The 25,422-nt window shown below is 42.5% G+C and overlaps 1 protein-coding gene across 4 annotated transcripts in view; it reads left to right on the top strand.

The window, feature by feature from the left end:
• The window catches only part of PAK3 (p21 (RAC1) activated kinase 3), a 333,228-nt gene that overhangs the window by 245,581 nt on the left and 62,225 nt on the right, over window positions 1–25,422 (top strand). For all 4 annotated transcript variants that reach the window (XM_075538540.1, XM_075538538.1, XM_075538541.1 and 1 more), the window contains 4 exons: window positions 1,372–1,409; window positions 12,349–12,480; window positions 15,367–15,532; window positions 22,659–22,722. In XM_075538540.1, coding sequence (XP_075394655.1) covers window positions 1,372–1,409; window positions 12,349–12,480; window positions 15,367–15,532; window positions 22,659–22,722 — 400 coding nt within the window. The remainder of the gene's footprint in view (window positions 1–1,371; window positions 1,410–12,348; window positions 12,481–15,366; window positions 15,533–22,658; window positions 22,723–25,422) is intronic.

Here is a 25,422-nt window from a genome sequence, read left to right as displayed (position 1 = left end):
CAAGGACAGCTTTGTAATGATACTTCATTTTCCACATGGGATAAAATGTCTAGAGGAACCTGATGACACATCAAACATTGCTTAACAAGAAAGGAGATCAGGAGCCTCTGCTCTGGGTTCCTGTTAGGGCCATAAGTGATCAGAACCAAAACGGATTTCTCAAGGTCATTTTAGTGTGACGATGGACACCCTTCAGACTCTCCGAGTCTATTCCTTACACCAGCTAGTCACTGCCATTAAACCTTTTGGTTTTGTGTCTCGGTTCCAAAGATGCAATCCTGGCAACTTAAATAAGGACTTAACACTATAGAAATGGATAGAATTCTACAAATTTTCATGAAGTTCACAATTTTTCTTATAAATATTTTACTGGTCATGTGAAGTTAATAGGACAGGAGGCAGAGGGGGAGAGGAAAGGAAGGAGAGGTGGGGCTGGGGTGAAGGAGAAAGAGAGAGAGCAAGTAACAAAGGAGAAGAAGTGGATGCAAAGGAAGGAAAGAGAGAGGATGGAGAAACCATGGATTTAGGTCTATGTTATACTGTTGTGACGTGCCTGCCAGTTGGTTCAGACTCACAGCTACCCCATGCAAACACGATGGCACACTGCCCGCTCTCACAGGTGTTCCTTATGTTGGAGCCCCTTGTTGAAGCCACAGTGTCAATCCATCTTGTACAGAGCCACCACCTTTTGCGTTACCCTCTGCTTTACAAAGCATGGTGCCCGTTTTTCCCTGGGAGTGGTCTCTCCTGATAACATGCCCAAAGTACAATAGGCAAAATCTCGGCATGGTCATTTCTCAGGAGCATTCTGGCTGTGCATCTTCTAAGACAGGAGTCCTCAAACTACTGCCCGCGGACCACATGCGGTCCACCGAGGACATTTATCCGGCCCGCCGGGTGTTTTTGCCCCGTTTGTTTTTTTACTTCGAAATAAGATATGTGCGATGTGCATAGATAGGAATTTGTTCATAGTTTGTTTGTTTTTTTAAACTATAGTCCGTCCCTCCAACGGGTCTGAGGGACAGTGAACTGGCCCCCTGTTTAAATAGTTTTGGAGCCCCTGTCCTAAGACCTACTTCTTTTGTTTGTTTTCTCTGGCAGTCCATGTTTTTAAATATAGAGAATCCTGCTATTAGGAGTAGATCATCTTGACATCTCTCCATACTCGGGGCCTTCATTAAAATGTGAAACATGACACAGTGAGAAGGTGATGAGGTTGTAATGATGTGAGCTCTTTGAAGACAAGCCAATGATGTCATTTGGTGTGCCTATTATCAAAGGGAGAATTTCGTTCTGGTCAAAGGCATGCAGTTTTGTGGAATGCAGCTATCTTTCTGAAACCGTGTTGCCTTCTTTATTCTCACTTTGCAGATAAGAGTGCACATGGATACATAGCAGCCCATCCTTCGGTAAGTGAACCATGCACAAGTGTCTGGTGTGATTGGTGTTGCCAGGGGTCCAATGTAAACAGCACGTTCTTCGACTGGGGGATTGTCTTTTTGTTCTCATAATGGTTCCTAGAGGATCCATCCAAGTTACTGTGCAGCTCACAGGTTTGCTTCTTTGTATTCCATGGTATGTTTTGTTTATTTCACAATTCCTTAACCAGTCACCCTTTGAAGGACCTCAGGACCTTTCTAATTTCCTGATGGTTATGAATATGGCTTCTAGGAGCTTTGTTCCTTTTGTGCAAGTCTGTCTGTGCATGCAAATGCTTTCATTTCGCTTATATAACCTTCTCAATTCTAATAAAAATAGTGTCTTTATGTTGAATAGATGCAATATACCAGGCATTGGGCTAGTATTTTAAATGCATAAATCCACTTACTCTTTCTTACAATTCAGTGTCCTGCACCCGCCTATTGTTGCCATTTCACAGATGGGAAAACTGAGGTTTAGAAAGCTGAAATAACATGTCCCAGGTCACACCACAATACCAAATGTCTCTTTTCAATGTCTCTTGCTCCAGTAAACTGAGGCACAGAAGGGGAAGTGAATTTACCTAATTGCACACAGCTGGTTTTAGCAGAGAAATTACTATAACATAAGTCAACGAATTCAATATCCTTAGATGTGCTGGGATCCTCAGAAAGACTATGCATATACATTGAACAGAAAGTGCTCTATCTTATGCAAGCACTCACTATGATTTAAGTTTTATATATTGATAGAAATTATTTCCTGCCTCATTGACTTTCTTAGTGGTGAACTACTTGGCATTCGCACATTAGTGAAAGTCACCTAACCACTTACTTATCGAGGGTCATGGATAGCCAAGTTGATTCTTCCTTTGGTAGAGGGCAAAAGCTGGCCAGCCTGATGGTAGCCTTAACATTCAGGATGACAGCAGAACATTAGTGGTAAAGAGTGAAGGCTCTGGACACGGGTGTTTCTTAGTCTGTGATAAAATGGCCACATCTGACCTCCAGCTTCAGTAGGGAGAACACAACGCCACACTCAGCCACAAGGCAGAGGTCAGATATCCTTCTTGACTATATTGTGATACTAACCATCACCCCACAACACTGCTGGATATTCAATAATTTGTGACAATGACCACACATCACTTACAGACAATACTCATGACAATGGGGAAGTTAACAAAGGAAGTTAAGCCCAGATCAGAAAGCATTTTTAAAATGCACCCGTTCTGTCAGCAAGAGCATCCCTTCTCAGCCATGCAAGCAGTCAGGTCTCCTTCTAGTCCTCACTCTCTCAGGCACACTACCTTTTGGCCTTTGCCCTGCTTAGCAGGTTTTACAAAGCTCCTTTAGCATTGGCAAATGGTCAAAGGGCCCCCAGTCTGCAAATTAGCCTCTTGCCCAAAGACACTCAGCTTTATTCATTCCATAGGCCATGAAGCTTGCAGCACTGCCTCTAGGTCTTAGCACCACTCCTATGCTCTGTGTCATGGTCTCAATACAGCTTCCCTGCTCTGTCTCATGGTCTCAATGCTGTGGCCTCCAGTGTCTGTGTTGCTTCTGTCACTTCAGGCAGGGGTCTCCCACATATTTCCCTGGTGCCTTTTCTTTCTTGATCACGATATTCCTTCTAAGATGGCTTACTTTTATACCCAACAGAATGGTGAAAATGACCAATCATTGAGTTAGGGTCATCTACACTGTATTTGCAGTGGCAAGGTGGGTGTTACAAAAGCCTATGGATAAAAGAGGCATACCAAGTAGTTACACTTCACCACAGGTGATTCCTCCTTTTATCAGTTGCTTGACTTTGGAAAAGTGACTTCGCTTCTGTCATCCTCTTTCCTCACCTAAATGACAATAATAGTATCATCTACCTCCTAGAGCTCAGGTGACTAGTAAATATGATAAGTAACATAATGGACTTAGTATGGTACCTAACACATACTATGTGTTTATTAAATATAAGTTATAATTTTTAGATCTCAAACAGAAAAAAAACCTCACTTGGCACATGTGAACATTATATGAGGCCTGGCTCAGATTCCCCCAGACAGAAGAGAACAGAAGGTGGCTTTCACTTGTCATCTCCTCAGCTCACCCTTTAAAGACTCTGGCAGTTTTCTGAGCCACTCTGAAAACCATATATGAAGCGGGAGGTCTTATGATACATACCTGACATCCTTTGATTCCATTAACATCATGCTTTTGTACTACCTGCTAGGTACCCTAGCAACGAAATCTTTGTTTTTGTTTTTAGGTAGATCAGGTATGCTAAACACCAACCTGCTAGAAGGGTCTGCATATTTGTTTTGATATGGGTTAACAGTTTTTTATTGCCTAAAACACTAACCTTTCTTTAGAGTTCTTGCTTCTATTGGTTTTGCTCATAGAATTATTTTTTTAAATTATACAATAGACAAAACATCCACCAAATCAGAAAAAATAATCTTATTTCTTATTGATAAACTAGATATTTGTATCTTTAACAGAATTATCAATTCCCCCATCTTAGCCAAGTTTAGTGTTTCATATAGTAGAGGAAGATAAGATATGAATGAATATAAAGAAGCGAGATATAAAATGGAATATGTAACCACAAAAACAAATCCACTGCTATTGAATCAATTCTGACTCACAGTGACTCTATAGGACAAGGTAGAATTGCCCCTGTGGATTTCTGAGACTAACTCTTTACAAGAGGACAAAACCTCATCTTTATGCGGAGGAGTGGCTGGTGGTTTTGAACTGCTGCCCCCAAGGTTAGTAGCCCAACACATAAACACTAGGCCAACAGGAAGGCCTTCACATTGTCAGGAATGTGGCTTTTGTCAGTAGGCAGTAGCAAACCCTGCCATTTATTTTGGAATCAGGAAGTCGGCTGAGTGAACTTGAACACACTCCAACCGCAGAAGTCCAGAATGACTTCAGGGAAAGCTGGAGGCAGCAAGACCGGGGGGGACCTGTTGCAAGTGTGCAGATCAGACGTGATGAGGATGTGAAGTAGAGTCATGGCAGTCTGACTAGAGATTCTTGGCTATTGATTGGAGGGAAGATTGAACCACATTTTCCAGGAGGAGCCGATTTCTGAGGGTAGACGCAGGGTTTCCATTTTGGTCATTTGGAGTTTGAGGTGCTGGTTGGCAAGATTTCCAGGTGGAGATAACTGGTTAAACTGCTTAGCTAAGTCGATGTTTCTAGTGATTGAATGAAGAGAATTACACCCTTAAATCCAGCTGGGGTCAATTCGGAAGGACAGAGTAACTTAAAAATAGAGCAGTAGATACCTCTGACCTCCTTATTGTTCCAGGGGGAGGTTGCACTTCTCAATGCTTCTTTATTTGCTTTTAAAAAGCACTCCCAGTAGACCTGGCTATCTTACAGGATCTGGCTTAATGTGATTGACTACTTCTTGCAGGCAAAACCTAAATAGATCACAAGCTCTGGCATCCTGTGTAGCCTGGGAGAGGATTACCATAGAAGCAACGGTATACTCACTAAGGTGATAAATGAATGGCTAGATAATTAGGTTTTAATTCAGAAATATCACTCCCTGTCGGAGCACATCTGCTTTGCTGTTCGCTGTGGTAGCTTCTTTGATCTTTGTGTATTCCATTCCGGGACTTCGGCTTCCACTTGAAGCTGATTTTTAAAATTAATATTTTTTGTTGTACGCTTAAGGATGAAATAATCTATTTAGAATCCTGCCCTGGGATTCTTAAGTGGGAAGTGAGAGCAATAATATGATGTGCAATAATGTCATGTCTGAGCAACAGCCGCATTCCTGACAATATGAGAGCAACAGATATGACATGGTCTGTGTGTATAGGAGAGTTCATGTGTGGCCCTGAAAGATTGCACTTTTGATTTGAACTGTAGTGTTTGTTCATCTATATCGGTACCTTTTTTATGTCGTTTTCATCAGAAATGCTTGTTGTAGGGTCTAATAAAGGAGCTTTGAGGGCCTCATGGTTACTTATTGGGCTGCTACCTGCAAGTTCAGCAGTACAAAATCACCAGATGCTCCATGGGAGACAGACTTTCCACTCTTGTAAAGAGTTGCAGTCTGTATGATCACGTGGTCCCGAAGGGATCAGTTATCAGGCATCAAAGAACAAAAAATCATATCATTGGCTGCACACTTCCATGATACGATCACCAAAGACAAATGGGTGCATAAGCAAATGTGGCAAAGAAAGCTGATGGTGCCCGGCTAGCAAAAGAGATAGTGTCTGGAGTCTTAAAGGCTTGAAGGTGAACAAGCGGCCATCTAGCTCAGAAGCAACAAAGCCCACATGGAAGAAGCACACCAGCCTGTGCGATCACAAGATGCCAAAGGGACCAGGTATAAGGTATCATGCAACTATATCTATCTATATCTATATATATCTATATCTATATCTATGTCTATGTATGTATGTATATATATATCTATATATATCTATATCTATATCTATGTCTATGTATGTATGTATGTATGTATATATATATATATATATATATACCATAGTGAATGAAGGGGGAAGGGCAGAGTAGAGACCCAAAGCCCATTTGTCAGCCATTGGAGATCCCCTCACAGAGGGGTTTAGGAGAGGAGATGGGTCAGTAAAGGTGCGATGTAGTACCGATGAAGAACACAGCTTTCCCCCAGAACCTGGTGCTTCCTCCCCCCAACTACCATGATCCGAATTCTGCCTTGCAGGACTGAATAGGGCAGAGGTTGTACACTGGTACATATGGGAGCTGGAGGCACAGGGAATCCAGAGTGGATGATACCTTCAGGACCAGGGGTGTGAGGGGTGATACTGGGAGAGTAGAGGGTGAGTGGGTTGGAAAGGGGGAATCAATTGCATGGATCCACATGTGACCTCCTCCCTGGGAGATGGATGGAAGAGAAGGGGGGCAAGGGAGACTCCGGATAGGGCAAGATATGACAAAATAACGATCTATAAATTATTGGGGGCTCATGGGGGAGGGGGGATTGGGGAGGGAGGGGAAAAAAAGAGGACCTGATGCAAAGGGCTTAACTGGAGAGCAAATGCTTTGAAAATAATTAGGGCAGGAAATGTACGGATGTGCTTTATACAACTGATGTATATATATATATATATATATATATATATATATATATATATATATATATATATATATATATGGATTGTGATAAGAGTTGTTTGAGCCCCTAATAAAATGTAAAAAAAAAAAAAGAGTTCCAGTCAGTCTCAGAAACCCATGGGGGCAGTTCTACGCTGTCCCATAGGGTCGCTATGAGTTAGAATTGATCCATTGGCAATGAATTTGTTTTTTGGTTCAGGGTATAGTGGGTTATGCCTTGACCTGCTAACCACAAGGTCAGCAATTTGAAACCAGCAGCCACTCTACAGAAGAAAGATGAGACTTCTGCTCCCATGGAAATGTAGTTTGGGGATCCTACAAGGGAAGTTCTGCTCTGCCCTCAGAATTGACTCAATGGCAGTGAGTTCAGGTTTTATTTTCCTTTTTGACTGGGGTGTGTGTGTGTCTAATAAAATTCAGATTCCAGGGCTGTAGAGTCATTCTGGGATATAACCCTGAAATCTGCATTTTAAACAAGAGACTGGTAAACAGAAGCCTATATTGCTGCCCACACCTCCACCATCCTGCCCCTTCAACCAATCTTAAAAGGCACACTTTTAAAGGTTTTCTAATAATCCCATTAATCCATCCTTGGATATGAGACTGTTTCCCATTTAGAAGGAGAATAGTGAGGAAAGTAATTAATGTTAAGGAATAGGGAACTCAAAAGGACAAAATGTTGGGTGATTTAACTTTTATGAACAATATTGTAGAGCAGTGGTTCTCAACCTGTGGATCGCGACCCCTTTGTGGGTTGTGACCCTTTCACGGGGGTTGCCTGATTCATAACAATAGCAAAATTACAGTGATGGAGTAGCAATGAAAATAATGTTATGGTTGGGGGGGTCACCACATGAGGAACTGTAAGAAAGGGTCATGGCATTGGGAAGGTTGAGAACCACTGCTCTAGAGGGATGCAATAGCAACAATAGTTTTATCAGTAGTTACCAGGGCCTAGGAGTAATACAGCATACGGAAGATAACTAAAGCGGTCCTGGGTTTCTGTTTGAAGTGATTATATCGATATTTCCCTTAATACCATCAAGTCAATTCCGATTCATAGTTATCCCATCGGAGAGGTCATCACAGAGCACTATAAGGACAGTTAATATGATAGGAAAGGTAGATGTGTGTGCGTGTGTAGGCATGCGTAGAGACCTTCCACTCACAAACGACCTTTAACAAATGATCTACAAAAATTGCCCAAACCAAATACACTGTCACTGAGTCAACTCCAACTCCTCGTGACCCTATCAGAGCTGCCCCTGTGGGTCTCTGAGACTGTAACTCTTGATAGGGATAGAAAGCCTCGTCTTTCTCTCAGACTGGCTGATGGTTCTAAAGTGCTGGCCTTGCAGCTAGCAAGCAGCCCAATGCTTAACGCCACTATTTTATGTCTATGGACCATCATCGGCATCACATATTATTGTGTACATTACCATGTATACTTCAGACTGGTTAAAATAGCAACTTTTTGAACATGCATTTTTATTACGTTTGCAAAAAGTAATAATGACATTTTTCACGTGGAGCTCATCTAGTGATAATCAATCATTGAGCTATGCGTTGCAGCGCTACCTGTCATTCAAGGGTTACTGATTGCTATACCAGTCAATGGTATGGGCCAAGAAACCTCAATCTTGCAATTACTACCAAGGTTATTGCTGGTCTCTCACAGGCTGAGCATACTGTCACTTGTGGAGGCCACATGATGCATCGTGTCTGATGCATCAAAGCACCCGAAACCCTTATTTAAGTATAGTTTTCCTGTAAACATTTTGAAATTTTTCTTAAATACTGCTTTTGAAATTTGGGGCCTACAAGTTTTTCAATTTAGGGTTAATTATAATTTCGTGGAAATCATTGGGAATACCCAAGAATTCTTCAGTAATGGAAAAATCTGACCAACAATTTGTTTTTTAGCTTAATGAAATTTCTATAAATAGTCCATTGAATGGACTAACTAGTTAAGTTGGTGTCCACAGACATTGAATTGGAGATGAATGAATTTACATTTCATGGGCTCTTTTGGAGCCAGTGATTTCTTTCTTTCTTTTTCTTTCTTTCTTCTTTCTTTCTTCCTTCCTTCCTTCCTTCCTTCCTTCCTTCCTTCCTTCCTTTCTTTCTTTCTTTCTTTCTTTCTTTTTTAGTGATTTGTTTCTGACCTCAAGCTCAGAACATTTGTATAAGCTCGCCAGCTCTGAGCATACAGTTCATATTTCCAAATCAATTGGAAATATGTTGTGTCCTGTTGTGTCTTCATAAAAAAATAAGCTCTATGCAAGTTATGCCCTGTCAAGATTTGGTCAAATATTGATCCCACTTGAGAGAAAATATATCAAAACATTGTGAAATATAATATCAAAGCAAATAGTCCCCCCAAAAAGTGCCCCAAGGAACTGCAAGTCTTTCAGAAGAAGAAACTAATGTTTTCGTGGAAACTTAATATAGTTGATATATGTTTTTATTCTCACAGTATCAATACAATATACTAGCATAGTCCAGTTATTATGGCTTACTAAAATATACAAGTAAGTATATACATAAGAAAAACTATCAATTAGCCATATAAATTTCATTTTATTCAGCATCTATGTCAGGGCAATCAAATATTCTTTCATATATACAGAAATTGTGTTGTGTTTTCCTTGTCACGTTAGATCAGTCTCCTGTCATGTATATGGCTATCCCTAGTATACCAGTTTAGCTTTATATTTGAATCCAGGTTGAATTTTAAATCACAGATTATGGTCCTCCTGGATAAGAGTCTATTCGCAGGCTACCTACATCTGACTCTGAAGTTCTGCCTTTAGTGAGTATAAATTCTTTTGTGGAACTAACCTGAACCAAGGAACCCAGAGAGAAATCATTAATTTATGCAACAAACAAATATATGCATATACTGAAAGAAAACAATACCAAAAACTACCACCTAAACTTGCTTTCAGGAGAATCGCAATATAAGCCATATAAAGCAAACTACTGAGCCAATTCTGATATACAGCAACCCTATAGGATAGTATAGAACTGCCCCTGTGGGTTTCTGAGGCTGTAAATCTTTTTTAATAATTTGTTACAACTTGCAATTTAATTTTCATTAAAGACAATAGTAAGCAAAGAGCAAATTTTTAATGATATAAAATATATTTTTGTCATTGTATCTTTTTCTCCCAGCTGTTCTATTGGCATATAATCCACATATCCTAAAATTTAATAGTTTAATCATATCAAGAAGAGTTGTACAATCATTACCACAATCAATTTTAGAACATTTTCTTCTTTTTTTCACTCATTGTTATTAGCTCTCCAATTCTCCCCAGCCTCCCCTGCCATGCCTTCAAGGAACCATTAATCCAGTTACTGTCTCTCTAGATTTACCTTGCCTGGAGTTCATTCCCAGAAAAACCTTATAAAACAGCAAACTAATCACAATAACAAAAGAAAAGAGATAAACACCTCAATTGAAAAGAAAACAGAAAATATTAAAAACCAGAATAAACTTAAATGTAAATCATTATGAGGAGTGGCTGGTAGTTCGAACTGCTGATCTTGCAGTTAACAGCACAACACATAACCCACTATATCACCAGGGCTCCAGGCAGATGTCATAGATGTACCTCAAAGTTGTACAGTTATCACATTAAAACAAGTTTTTTTTTAAATGGGTGAAACATAATGTACCAGGGGAGCTTCCAAAAGTACATGGAGACCATTCTGTTATCTTCTTTATTCCATTTTCCCACAGAATCTTTGAAGCTCCTTTGCATAGTTTAATTCATTGTTCCTCAAATGAGTCCTTTAGGCATAGTGCGTCATGCCTTGGGCTGCTAACTGCAAGGACAGCAGTTCAAAACCTCCAGACACTCCACAGGAGAAAGACAAAGCTTTCTATTTCTGAACAAATATACAGTCTTGGAAATCCACAGGGGCAATTCAGTGCCGTCCTGTAGAGTCACTATGAGTCAGCACTGAGTCAATAGCAGTGAGTGTTTGGTCTCTTAAAATACCTAAAACATTACCATGTCAACATGTAAGCCATATAAAAAAGTGTTAATGAGATCCTTTACTATAGTATCGTGAAAACAGGAAATAGCAGCGATGTACTACACATCTCAATTTAGAGTAACCACCTGTGAAGGACCCAGTAACCAACTGTGGTTTGGGGCCGCCTTGCCATCTAGGACAGTACAGGCCTACGGCATGGCCCAGGGGCTGCCCCACTTGAGCGCAGGCAGGAAGATCACCAGGAAAGGTGGAGGTTTGTGTCCACCCAGAGGCCTTGTGATCATCTTCTGAAACATCAGTCACTGAGAACCCCCTGGAGCACAGTCCTCCTCAGATACTTGGGGGAGTGTGGGGTCACCATGAGTTGGGATCTACTCACAAGGCGCTGTGAGAAGCATGGTGGACCTGCATCATGAGACACAGCCCGAAAGTCTCTGCAGAGCCGAGTTAACACCCAGCCTGCAGCTACATTCTGTTCCTGGGGAAAAAAGTAGTTCTGAATAGATTGACAAACTGTTCATCAAAAAGGTGATTGTGCGCCCACTTACAGATACAAGGTTTCAACAGCAAGGCTTTTGATGCATTGAACCCCAAATCATCGAACTTTAAAATGTTTTGCTCACTCCAGTAGAAAGAAAATGTTTGGGCAATTGTGGTGGCAACATCTGTACAAATGTGCTTGATACAATTGCTGTGTGGATTATTCTAAGAGCTGTAAGAGTCCCCAATAAAATGACTTATTAAAATTAAAAATATTTTAGCTCGGTGAAACATTGCAAATAACTACTTTTTTTCATTTTTAAATGATCTTAACTGTTTAGTTGACCTTAAAATTCAACGGTTTCACTATATTGAAAAGAATGAAGCCTCCATCACCACGATGTTAGAACATTGTCTTCATTTTTGTATCAATGTACTGCCATTCTTGTATCAATGTATTGTAAGCTCACTGTTTCCCCTCCACTTCTGCCATACCCTTCAGAAAATGTTCATCTGGTTACTGTCTGGAGATTTACCTATCCTGAATTTCATATAAGAAAGTCATACAAAAACAATGCTAACACAAAAACAAAAAAAAAACCCCACAGGGAAACTTTAATCCAAAAGAAAGCAGAAAGTAATAGGTGGAAAATGTTTAAATGGCTCAAAAGGAGAAACAAATGGTACAATGCAAAATTTAAACCTAACTGTATTTGCAACAATTCTTTTCCCAATCCATGCTGAGGATGATACTATTCACATCATTGGGAAATGAACCAAAAACATCCAGTGGATGTTTAATCCATGTGGGGATTCTGTGAATGGATTTTAGACTTTCACTGTCATCTATAACACTCTGGCAAGCAAGATGCTCAGCTCAGATTTTAAATTCTAATACAGGCCCCCTTCTGATCACGGATTTTATTGTTTAATTATCTTTGTCCACAGTGGCTGGTGTGCTTTTTCCATGCAGGCTTAGTGGATGCCTCACTTAGATGTCTGCTTGTTTGAGACCCTTCTTTAAGACCTTAGGCACTATTCTTTCTGCTAGCTCGGTGCCATCTGCTTTCTTCACCACACTTTGCTATAGCATCCATATCTTCAGGGACCACTTCATGAAGGCAAGTATTGAGCGGGACCACATCATAGAAGTCATTAAAAAAACTTTCTTTCTCTGTATGTGAATGGGTCCTCCCCTCCACATTGCAGATGGTTCTACTCATCTGAAAACATTGCCACTCTTTCTTATCCTAACATGATTTCATGTCTGAAGAAAAAAACACGAGATGTTAATAGCTTGTCTTCTCCATTTTGTTTTTGTCCTAAGAGTACCAAAACTGCATCCGAGCCTCCTTTGGCTCCTCCTGTTTCTGAAGAAGAAGATGAAGAAGAGGAGGAAGAAGAAGATGATAATGAACCTCCACCTGTCATCGCACCGAGACCGGAGCATACAAAATCAGTAAGTCAAGAGTGACTCTTCCCTGGTAAGTCTGAAAATGCCCAGCAAGCAGTAACTAGTGAGCATCTGCTGTGGTCCCCGACAGAAGAATCTGTTATTCTGGTTTGGTGGTTGCTCTTCTGAGGATCTGAGATTGGCACCGGAAATAATCAGAGAACCGCACAAAACAATGTATAAATAAACTTGACATCACAAACCACTGCCGAAGTCAAGGCAGAAACACATCCACGTGAACCACTTCTGATGAACGGCATAAGCAGGGGCACTAAGACTGGACTGCTTGTTGTTAGGTGCCATCCATTCAGGTCCAATCCGCTATATTACAGAGCAAAACAGCGAGCAATGAAAGCAAAGAATTCACACCGCTCAAATGGAAACTCTCAAAGACCAAGGTCTTTCAAGGTCTTTCAAGGGCCATGTACATGAAGCAATTTAAAGTTCTCTAATAGAAGGCCACTTTTTTTAGTTTTTGTTTTGTTGGGGCTCTTATCGCAATCCCATACACATATCCATTTTGTCAAGCACATCTGAACATATGTTGCCATTCATCATTTTCAAAACATTTGCTTTCTACTTGAATGCTTGCTATCAGCTCCTCATTTTTCTCCCTCCCTCCCCCATGTCCCCTTGATAATTTATAAATTATCCTTTTTTTTCATTTCTTATACCAACCACTGTCTCCTTTCACTCACTTTTCTGCTGTCCTACCCCCTGGGAGTGGGGCCATATGTGAATCATTGTCATTGGTTCCTGTGTACTCCCCCTCCCCATCCTTAACCCCTCCTAATATCACTGCTCCACTTTTTTGCTTTGAGGGGTTTATCTGCCCTGGATTCCCTGTGTTGGGAGTTCTTTTTTTTTTTCTTTAATCATTTTATTGGGGGCTTGTACAACTCTTATTACAATCCATATATCAATTGAATCAGGTATGTTTGTATATATGTTACCCTTATTCCCTTCTAGACATACCAGTATATATGTACTGGTCTAGTCACATTTGTAAGTTAGAATTGGATTCATGCTAGTGAGGGTGGGCAGGGAGGAAGCATTAAAGAACTAGAGGAAGGTTGTGTGTTTCATCAGTCCTATACTGCATCCTGGCTGACTGGCTCATGTCTTCCTTATGGGCCTTCTGACAGGGGACTACAATTGACAACTGATGGGCCTTGGGTCTCCACTCTGCCCTCCCCCTCATTCCCATTAATATGATTTTTATTTGTTTGTTTTGGGTCTTTGATGTCTGATATTTGATCCTATGGACACCTCATGATCACACAGGCTGATGTGCTTCTTCCTTGTGGACTTTGTTGCTTCTCAGCTAGATGGCTGTTTGTTTATCTTCAAGCGTTTAAGACCCCAGGCGCTATATCTTTTGATAGCCGGGCACCATCAGCTTTCTTCACCACATTTGCTTATTCACCCGCTTTGTCTTCAGTGACCATGTCAGAGAAGGTGAATATCACAGAGTACTGTGCTAGTAGAACAAAGTGTTCTTGCATTGAGGGAGTACTTGAGTGGAGGCCCAGTGTCCATCTGCTGCCATAATACTATATAAATAAATATACATAGATCTATTCCCTTGTCATTATAAATAAATGAATTGACATAGATACATGGCTGTATTTAGACCTCTAAAATGTCCTTTACCTCCCAGTTCTTTCCTCTTTTTCTGGTTACTTTCCTTCTGTCCCATTATCATGTTAGGCCTTCATTTAGGTTTCCTCTTGGCTACATCGCCCTTGATTGAGCCCCGGCAAGTATCCTATGCCCTCCTGGCCATCAATGTTAGATCACTTATTCTTCCCTTGTCCCTGGGTTTATTCGCACCCTCCTCCTTTTCCTCCACCCCCCTCTCTCCCATGTTGCCCCAGAACCAGTGGTCCCATTGTTCTCTCCTCCAGATTGTTCATCCCGCCTATTTTGACAAGATAGACATGTATAGACAAATAATACATGCCAAAAAGCAAAGCAAAACATAACAAAGCAAGAAGACAAAAAAATAAATCAACAACAGCTAATATAAGAAAACAAAAAGAGAGAGAGTAAAAAGAAAAACCAACAGCAAAAACAGAAAAGCTCTCAAACAGGTCCAGGTCTGTCTGTTGACCTTTATGAGTGTTTTCCAGTCGAGTCCACTGGGGTGCCATGCCCTGGTCCCAAAGTTCACCTTTGGCATTCCTTGGGGACTTCATTTTATTCCCCTTTCTGTTCCACTGTACACACTTAGTATTTACTCCCGGTGTGTTAGGGTGTGTTACGATAGGGTACATCTTCAACACTGTGTCCCCATTGCTGGCCCCCTTAGCACTATGTGTCCATGAGGGACATCTTCCTGTCCTGTGGGGCCGGCCCTGTGATCCTCTCTGTGCATTGGCTGCTCTGAGCTGGAATATTGTCCTCAGGGCTTGGTGGGCTAAGGTGTGTTCCACTCTCTCTCCTTCCCCCTTCGTTGGCGCCTGATTAGGCGCTCCCCAATTAATGACCTGCAGCTTCAGTGCTGTCCCCTGAAGTGCATTCCTCTGCGATGGGGGGTGCCCATGTAGTTGGGATGGGGGCCAGCCCCACAGACATCTCTATTGGTTCTAGAAGGCTACTTTTTTATTTTTTTAGAATAGTGGTTCTCAACCTATGGATCTCAACCCCTTTGGGGGTCGAATGACCCTTTCACAGGGGTCGCCCGATTCATAACAGTAGCAAAATGACAGTTATGAAATAGCCACAAAAATAATTGTATGGTTGGGGGTCCCCACCACATGAGGAACTGTATGGAAAGGCCGTGGCATGAGGCAGGTGGAGAACCACTGCTCTAGAAGATTCATTGGTAGCCTCCCCTTCTTTGGTCTGCTCTCTTCATCGCCCACCCTTTCCTCCCCCGCTGTCTTTCAGATCTACACTCGCTCCGTGGTTGAATCCATCGCCTCACCAGCAGCACCAAATAAAGAGGTCACGCCACCTTCTGCAGAGAACGCCAATTCCAGTACTCTGTACAGGAACACGGAGCGGCAACGGAAGAAATCCAAGATGACCGATGAAGAGATCCTTGAGAAGCTCAGTGAGTCTGGGGCTTTGTTCTCCCATCGGGCCTTTGTTTGTGAGAGGTTGCATGAGCCTGCACATGTGAACTCTTGGCTACCCGGAGCCATGAGATAACAGTTTTACAACGGTGTATGCCAGCTTGCTTTCTTCCTCACGCTTCCAAACTTTCTAGAAATATATTGTTTTCACTGGAAAATCAGTGAAGGCAAATGCTTGACAACATGGATTCAGTTATAGGTCTTATTAAAAGGTTCCTAAAATCTAACCCACTGCCACTGAGTCGATCTAAAGACACCTTCTTCAATAAGGAGCCCCAGGAGAGTGGTGACATTGGGCTGCTAATCGCCAGGTCAGCAATTCAAAACCAGCAGCTACTCTGAAGGAGAAAGGGGAGGCTTTCCACTCCCAGGAAGAGTTAGTCTTGGAAAACCCACAGGGGTGTTTCTTCCCTGTCCTATTTGTCGCTATGTGTCTGAGGTGACTCGGTTGTAGTGAGTTTGTGTATTTCTGGGACAGAGATAAAATAGTTTTTGTGGAAATATCTTGTAATGAGACAGACACCAAGGACCCTCCCAACTGATAGGTCAGGACAGAGAAAGTGAATCTCAAAGGTCAGCATAGCCCATGAAAACTGCTAGCCACAAACCAAAGAGCTTGTTCCCTGACTTTCGGAGGGTTTCTGTGTGGCATGGGAGGCTTGGCCAGTCAATACTGGTAGCCCTCTTCCCACAGTGTCGTGACTGAGTAAATACTCATTCCTTCTCTTTTACAACAGTGTGACCCTTCCAGTTAGCTTTCCAGGCCTAGGGGATGTGACATACATGTACAGTCTCTGTTGCAAAGAGTCAGTGGTCCTTGATGGGCACTCACTAAACTCACACGGGAATGCACTCACCAAAATGCTGGCCCCCACCTAACTCATATTCATCCTCCAAAACCCAGCTCAAGAACCATCCCTTTGGGGGAAAAAACACACAAAGCTCACTGCCTTAGAGTCCATACCAATTATAGCGACTCTACAGAACCAGCCCTGTGGGTTCCCAAGACTCTTTATGGGAGTAGAAAGTCTCATCTTTCTCCCAAGGAAGGAATGGTGATTTTGAAGTGCTGACCTTGTGGTTAAGCAGCTGAACACCTACCACACTATTCCACCAGGTTCCTTATCATTCCCCTTCTGGAAAGGGGGTGGGGGAAGGCCCTTTTACTTGGCTTCTTTTAGCATAACAAATAGCACACAATCACTAGTTTGCCCTAAACTGTGGTTTCCTAAAGTGCAGGGAATATTGTGCCCCCTGTACCCCACCCCCAACAGTATATCTTAGTAAAATGTCTGGCATATAGTAGGCACCAAATAAATACTGGACATTTGGCAGTGCCTGTAGAATTTTATTATGGTCACAACTTAATGGTTGCTACTGACATCTAGTGGAGAGAAGCCAGCATTGCCTCTGAACGTCCTACAATACACAACAATTTCCTCTTATTTCCCAGGCTGCTTGCCCCACCCCCCAACCCAGTTGTCCAGCCTCAAATACCGATGGTGCTGAGGTTGAGAAGGATTTGGAAAGGCAAACATTCAGTGAGCGCTTAGAACTGGAACTGCTGGACTTCGAATTGATTCATTTGTGTCACCAGTTAACAAAAAAACTCATTTAATTCACCCCTGCACCCCGCAAACACCCCAGACTTCCTGCCATCAAGTGGATGCCCACTCAGCATGAGCCTGTAGGTCAGGGCGGAGCTGCCCTTGTGAGCTTGTGAGACTGGAACCCTTTATAGGATTGGAAAGCCTCCTCTTTCTCCCCAGAGCTGGCTGGTGGTTTCCCACTGCTGACCTTGCAGTTTACAGACCGACTCTTAACCCCTATGCCACCAAGGCTCCAGTCGTTCATTTAAATCTGCTATAAAAACCGGTTAGAAAATAAACAAATAAATAAATAAAACCGGTTAGTTCTCAGTCATAATGATTCCATGTGACAGAAGAAGTGCTCCATGGGGTTCCCTTGGCGGTAATCAAACCGCCCAACACAACTGTTGCACCACCAAACCCAACCCACTGTTATCGAGTCGATTGTACTCATGATGACCCTTCAGGTGTCCCTGTACGTGACCCCTGTAGGTCTCCAAGGTTGTAAATGTTTATGGAAGCAGAAAGCACCCATCTTTCTCTCCCAGGTCTGCGAGTGGGTTTGAACAACTGACTTTGTGGTTACTGTCACCACCAAAGCTTCTTAACAACAGCCATATTGGGCCCATTGCAAAGCCCTCTCATGCATGGCATCAAGTTTAATTTTCCCAACAATCCTTGCAGCACATCTGAATCCCTTCATTTTATAGGTGCATGAGGTTGAGGAAGCAAGTCACCCAGCTCATAAGTGGTAGCGCCAAGATGTGCACCCAGGTCTGTTCATCTTAGAAGTGGACACTATTTGTATTCCAGACTTTGCTGCTGCACTTCCCAACTATCTATTTGTGAAGAAGGAGGAGCAGGGCGGGGAGGGGGAGGGAGGATGGAGGTAGGAGGAAGGAGGCAGAGGAAGGAGAAGAAGAAGCAGTAGTAGCAGCAGCAGTAGTAGAAGTAGTAGTAGTGTGAGTGAAAGAATTGCCCAAATCAGGTAGGTGCAATGACAATGATTCAAACAATTGCCTCGATTTGGACATTCACTTTCTACTTGTAGATATGACCTGTGAAATTATATTCAATTTTTTAAAATACCTAACAGTTTCACGTTAGTAAAGATTGATTGGGGGGGGGGTATCCATTTCAAATCTCAGGAGTGCTGGTGACTTAGTGAGTTACGCATTGAGCTACTAACCACAAGGTCAGTGGTTCAAACCCACCAGCCACTCACATGAAGTAGGAACCACTTTCCTATAAAGAGTCACAGTCTCGTCTTAGAAACTCACAGAGGCATTTCTTCCCTGCCATATTGGGTTGCTGAGTGACACCAACTCAGTGACAGCGAGTTTGGTCTTGGTTTGGGATTTGCTTAGGTAGCAGGACGTAATGAAATTATAGAACCCCCAAGCCAAACCCATTGCCATGAGTCAATTCTGTCTCCTAGGAGCAGCCTCAAAGTTCTCGCTCAGAAGGGTGGTGGGTTTGAACTACTAGCCTTCAGGTTATCAGTGCAAAACCACTGACAGTGCTGTTGGGACTGAGATAGACTCAAGGCACCGCCATCGAGTCTATGCCAACCCCTGATGACCACGTAGGGCAGAGTATATCTGACTCTGTGGGGTCCTGAGTCTAAATCTAGACAGAAGTAAAGGCTTGCAGAAGCTGGTGGCTTGGAACTTCTGACTTTGCAGTTAGTCTCCCAGTGCATAACCCACTGCGCCTCCAGGGCTCATACTGCATAGTCCGGAGGGTCAGTGTTTTTTTGCTCCCACACCACCATCACTCTGTCTGTGCCCTCTCACACTCTCGCTTGCCATGTGCCCTTAGACAAGTTACCCTTGGAATCTCAGTTTCTTTTCTGTCAAATAGATATACGCTCTGATTCGCAGTTGATTTTTACATATCTCAAACTATGGTTAAGCGTATAGATAGTGGAGTCATAAAGACCTAGATTCAAATCATTGGCCTAGCTTGCCACCTTGGGCGAGATAACTTCACTTCTTTGGCCTCCTTGCCCTCTTGGAGAAAATGGGATCTGCATAGTACTAATCTCAGAGTGGAGGCCAGGTGGCGGTGTTGTCCAAGCATTCCAAGGTCGGTTTAACCCACCAGCCTCTCTAGGGGAGAAAGATGAGACTGGCTGTTCAAGTAAAGATTTCCTGTCCACAACTCTTTTTAATGTGATTGAATGATTCAATTGTATGATGTGTGCATTAAATGCCAGTAAAACTATTAAAATTTTAAAAATGAAATGAACAGACCCCTGAGATATGTGCACCTTAGAGCAATCAACCAAACAAGACCAAAAAGGCAGCATTTGCCCCAGAACAAGGTTCAGAAGGCAGAAAAGATGGGCTAATGGAACCAAAGAACCCAGGGAGGAAGTGGGGGTGGGTGGTGTTACATTGAGGGGATTAAAAATAACATCACAAAGGCAAAGAACATATACATAAATTGTTGGATGGGAAACTAATTTGCTCTGTAAACTTTCATCCAAGCCACAACAAAATGTTTAAAATAAGAAAGTTATAAGAAAGGGGGAAAAAGATTTATGGTCTCAGAACCCTATGCTTAATTTAGCCTATTAAGAAAAATAAAACATTCTTAATCTGTTCTATATCGGGCCACTGTGAATTCAAGTCCTGTCAAAAAGCGGTGAGTTTTATGGGTAATGCCATAAAACTCCCTTGAAACTCAAACCTACTGTCATCATCAAGTTGATTCTGACCTTTAGGACAGAATAGAACTGCCCCTGTGGGTTTTTGAGACTCTTTCTGCGACTCCTGCAGGGAGTGGCTGATGGTGTTTGAACTGCTGACTTCGCAGTTAGTAGTGCTGCTCGAGGACCCACTATACCACTCGGACTCCTCGACACACAATATAGATGCTAAGAAGTGGTCGTTATGATTGTATTCCTTGACTGTTGAGATTTACGGAGATAATAGAAAGCTTGGCAGCGAGTGATCCCTGTGCTGAAGTCTGAAACTTAGATGCAGACCAGCTTTGTACCTTTCGACAAGGTTCATCACCTCTCTGCACTCAGTTTCTTCCTCTGAAAAATGGAACGGAAGTACTTAGGTGCCTAAATGGAATGTTGTGTGGCCTAACTTGAGTTATAGTAAGATTGTCAAGCATATCCCATAGTAATATAAGGTTATTACTGTCATGTTTACAAAATAAGAATACATGTGTCTGTGTGTATACACTCAGCAAAATAAAATGAGGACATGGGATCTTACAATGGGACAAATATATTTGGAACCAAGAACCATTTTAGATGAATGACCCTTGTGGAGGTTGGAGAACGAGGAGAGGAGCCAGTGGTGAGATGAAGGGAAAGGAAGACAGCAGGTAGAGAGGTCTCCATAATGCAGACCACAGGGGACCCTACAAGCACAGCGACACGCAGGAAGTGGCCTCTACTAAACCCTCCTCATCTTCTGTCTCAAGGACCCGATCACTCCGAGGCAGACAGCCCAGGCCACAGAGCAACCAAGCCATTTTTCTTCTCCACCGATACTGATGGTAGGAGCCAGAGCCAGGGATCACTAATGCCTGAAATGAACAGATTGGCTTTCCGTTTTTACACCGACAGATAGCCTGGGTCTGGCTTGTTCACTGTGGTCTGTCTTGAGTTGTTGGAAAATAAAGAAAACCGTTCATTAGAGTGAAATTTGTCCAAAGAACGCTGACTGTCAGCAAAATTGTATAATGCAGGAAATTTATCTTGGGCTTTCCTCTTCTGGGCCCCACCCTCACCTCCTCCTTTCAGACCTCTGCAAACACCCAGCCCTCCCCACGCAGTACTCTTTCTCCTAAAGCCCCTCAGGTAGAAGCCATGTGAACACAGAGCATTCCGCTCCTCACTCAGGCATGCTAAAGGGGTAACCTCCTTAACGGTGGGAGTCTGGGTGCGCTTAATATAGAGACTATATTGCTGGGCTTTTCTGCCACCAAAACCACATCAGGAACCCTATTTTCAAATAGTAGCCTTTGGTGATTGCTCAAATTCATGTAATTTAAAATGGATCGTTTGTTTCTTATTGAGGAAATTGTCCTGGTAGGAAACTGTTCTGGCCTTACTGTCCCCCCCCACCCCTTTTGTGTTCGATTTCGTGGGTTTTGTCACTTTTTGCCCTGTTGTATCATGGGTTGGTTTTGTTTCTTTCTATCCTGTGCTTGTTAAAAACCAGTTATGGTGGCCCTAAAGCTGATTTTGTGATTCTAGATGGTAAACATCAATAGGTGGCAGCACACACCTTCCTGTGAAGGCATTTGGGTGTGGGGACGCCATTTTACGACTAGCAGTTCAATTCAGCGGCAGAATCACACCAAAAATGGATGCCTTTTGGTAATCTTTTTGGCTGGTTTGTTCAGGTGTGTGTGTGTGTGTGTGTGTGTTTGAATCCCCCATATCCTGAAAATAAAGGTTGAATAATTTACTATCATAACACCTCATTAACGGAACCCCACCCATTGGAATTGGTCATGATTCAGAAAGTGACTTGGGCTGGAGTTTATTTACTTATATTCAACCCATGGGAAAAAAAACATTTCGTCAGCAGCTTAATAGTGTAATTTTCTTAGAAGCCTGGGACTTGGTGAATAAAACTCTATAGTTTCTAGTGTCTTTAAAATTGATTTATTTTTCAAATAGTAACCAGGCCCATGCCCATTTAAAACTGGCTGGAATATGACTGGCTGTTCTTAGTGATGGAGAGCTCTGTTAAGACAACTTGAAAAATAAAATGGTACCATAGAAATTGTTGAATTGGTGGCCTTGTACAGATATAGCTTAAGTCCAAGTTCTTCCCCTGCCCCTGTCTTAAATGATGTGAAAGTTTCAAAAGCAAAGACCTGATTTTATTTCAGTGTCATCCAGTATTTACTGAGCTCTTGAGGTACTCCATCCCCTTATTGTGCAAGGCGCTGAAGGGAAAAGTAAGGCACTTCCCCTTTAAATAACCCAAACTCAGGTTCCCTGCCATCCATTGAGTTGATTCCTAGCAAACCTCCAGGACAGAGTAAAACTGGGTCTGTGGGTTTCTGGGCCTAGAGATCTTTAAGGGAGTGCGAGCAGGAAACCTCATCATTTTCCTGCTACTCCCAAGGGGCTGTCAAATGCAGAGACATAGGTCGCTGGTAAAAGAAAAGGGAAAGGAGAGCAAGGCTGAAAGTGAGCGCATGAGCAAGAAGGTACACTCAGAGCACAGAGAAGGCAACTTATGAACGTTCTCCAGAGGGATTAGAGAATACTTTTTAGAAGAGACAACCTTTAAGCTAAGTTTTTGGAGCATGACTCAGAACTTGCTAGAAAGACAAGGTGGGAAGGCTACTCCTAGCATAGGTTATTACTACCCTTCCAATTGATAGAGTGCTGGTTATGATTTTAATCGAGTCCAATTTTTCAGTGTTGGTCTATTTGTATCTGTTATTAACCCTGGTGCCTTCATTTTCATTCTCCACTTAAGGGAAATCAATGAATCCATTTCTATCTCTCCCTCTTCCTTCTCTCTCTCAGGAAGCATTGTGAGTGTTGGCGATCCAAAGAAAAAGTACACAAGATTTGAGAAAATCGGTCAAGGGTAAGTGATTGTTATGTCAGGTGCCAAAAGATGAGCACCAGTCACATGTCTTGGAATCTAAGGACTACTTGGGTGGTGGTGATGTATGTGTCTCGTGGCATGGGTTTGTGTTTTGCATTCCCAAGAGTGGCCGTTCTGACTAGCAGACTGGACTGGGGATTAACATAGAAACATCACCTGCTTGCTGGAATCATTTCTGTTTAGGTCTGACAGTAAATTTTATTGGGGACATGTTGATCTCATAATCTTCAAAAATTCAAACTGGTTTTACTAGAAAAGCCATAGGGTCATAGAAGCAGCCAGCTTATAAGAGAACCTGGTTTGGGGCCTGTCCTTTCTCTCTCCATAGGAATGTGATGCTTAAGAGCTCATTGGCTTGTCAAACTGGAAAGTAATCGAGTGGGGCAAGGAAATCCCTAGTTTGGCACTGAGTGGACCAGCCATGGAAATAGATCAGCGATCCCTAGTGAGGGATACACCATGCCCACCTAGCATGCTTACTAAAAATTAAGGTTTCCAGGCACCACCGTGGCTGCACATTTGGTTCAGTAATCTGGTGTGGAGCCCAGGAATCTGGACTTTTCGAAAGCTCTGCAGATAAACTTGATGTTCACCTAGATAAATCTCCAGAGCTAAAACTGCAAGTCATCTGTTCTCCTTGTCAGCTATTACTAGGCATGGTTTGCAGGCCTCCACATGAAACCAAGCAGGAAGCCCAGGTGGGAAACCACATTTGAAACAGGGCGAAAGTCTTGTTTCCAGAAAAATGAAGTGGCCTTTAAGGGTTCCCTTGAACTTGTATTGAGACAAGATATTCTGCTGTACCAACTACTGTGTGCCAGAAACCAACATGAGATGAGGGCCTGGAAAGGAAAAGATAGATGACACTGAGAGGGAGAAAAAAACCTGTGGAAGAAATAGATGCCCACATGATTTTTTTTCTAGTAGCCACTGATAATTCAAATACAGTTCAATAACGCTCACTACTAGGCTCATAGACACCTTCAGTAAGCAAAGCTATCCAAATAGGAAGGTCCTGTTTCTCAACATCTCCTCCATATCGATCGAGGCACTTCGGAAGGTGGTGTTTCCATCTCTCTGCCCCTTCCGTGAAGAAACGCACACGCTTCCGTTCCACCAGCTCAAAAGGGCCGTTTGTGGATTCTCGAGGGACTCGAGTTACGTTCCTTTTCAGTGTTCTTTGAGTTTGGGAAACAAAATGTCAGAAAGGGCCAGATCAGGGTTATAGGGTAGATGGTGTATGGATTCCCAACAAAACTTCCATGGCACAGTCCTATGCGGATGAGACTTGTTGGCTGGGGGGTGGGGTGGGGGGTCCTCAGTACAACTCCTTAGGTATGTGCTCACCAATGCAGTGATCACATCTCTCTAACAACCTCTTCCTAACAAGCCCCTGTGATCATCTTGGGTACTCTGAGGAGAATCTATCAAGATTACTCCTTTGGAATCCTTTGAATTTAACTGGGTCCCATCAGCTACCCTCAGCAATAAGTAAGTGTGTTACTGAGTGAACCTGTCTGTCGCTTTGAGTAATCAGAGATCAGTCTCAACGCATTTTTGTTTGAAACAAACCTTTGCATGTATGAACTGAAACCGTGTAGCAATACTTTCTGATCCACCCACCAATACCTATTTGTATCTTTACTTCAGCCTTTTGCATTTACTATCACTGCTGTTCTCATCTGCTCACCAAAAGAGAGAGAGTGAGCGAGCGAGCCAGCAAGAGAGAGAGAGAGATTGAGACAAACATCATGGTCATTCTGGTCCCAATAGCTCTCTAAATCAACCAAAACAATAATAATAATAAAATAACCAACTGCCATCAAGTCAATGCTGGCTCACAGCTACCTATGTCACACTATAGGACATAGTAGAACTGCTCTCCCTAGGGTTTCTGAGGCTACAAATCTTTCTGAGAGGAGATGGCCTCATCTTTATTCAGGGGAGCAGGCTGGTGGGTTCGAACTGCTGACCTCGCTATGCTGTCTGATATACATGTGCCTGTTGAACACTTGAAATGTGTCTAGTGAGAGTAAGGTACTGGATTTATATAAGTTCATTTATTTCATAAGTGCTAGGGAAACAGAGATGAATTATAATGGAACTTATAATCTACAGCCATAATCTGTTTGGCCAAGAGAGGCCTCCAATAGGGTACAAAAAGACAGCATTGAGGCAAGTCAATGCAACTCATTTGAGTGCAGAGTAGGGTTGGCTTCTTGGCCATCTTCCCCCCCTCCCCCACATGTTTCCTTCTCATCCTCCGGTGCACTGGCTGTTTAAGCAAGGCGGCTGTACCTTCCCAAGCCAATAGACAAGCCTCAGCTTCCTTGTAGGAATTGGATAATATTAAGTGGTGATGGGACTCTGAAAGCAAGAGTTCACTTTTCGATTTTACTTTGAGTTCATTTCCTTTAATTAATTTAAGAGATCTAGTGTAGCTAGCAATAGGAAGGACAGAGTTTGAAACCTTTCTGGCTGGTGTGGTAGCTAGTCACCGCCTGGACCTATTGAGTGCTGCACACGGAGTTAGTCCAAGTAGACGTATGCAATAAGTGTAACAATTTCCAGTATAAAAAACCTTAGAATGAAAAAAGTAAACTACTTTGTCAATCATTTTTATATTGATGGCATGTTGCAATGATAATATTTTGCATATGATGTTAAAGAAAATATTCT

Source organism: Tenrec ecaudatus, chromosome X (genome assembly GCF_050624435.1).
Source record: "Tenrec ecaudatus isolate mTenEca1 chromosome X, mTenEca1.hap1, whole genome shotgun sequence".
Lineage (NCBI taxonomy): Eukaryota > Metazoa > Chordata > Mammalia > Afrosoricida > Tenrecidae > Tenrec > Tenrec ecaudatus.
The sequence above is the reverse complement of the archived record's forward strand: the minus strand, read 5'-3'. Positions and strand labels throughout refer to the sequence as shown.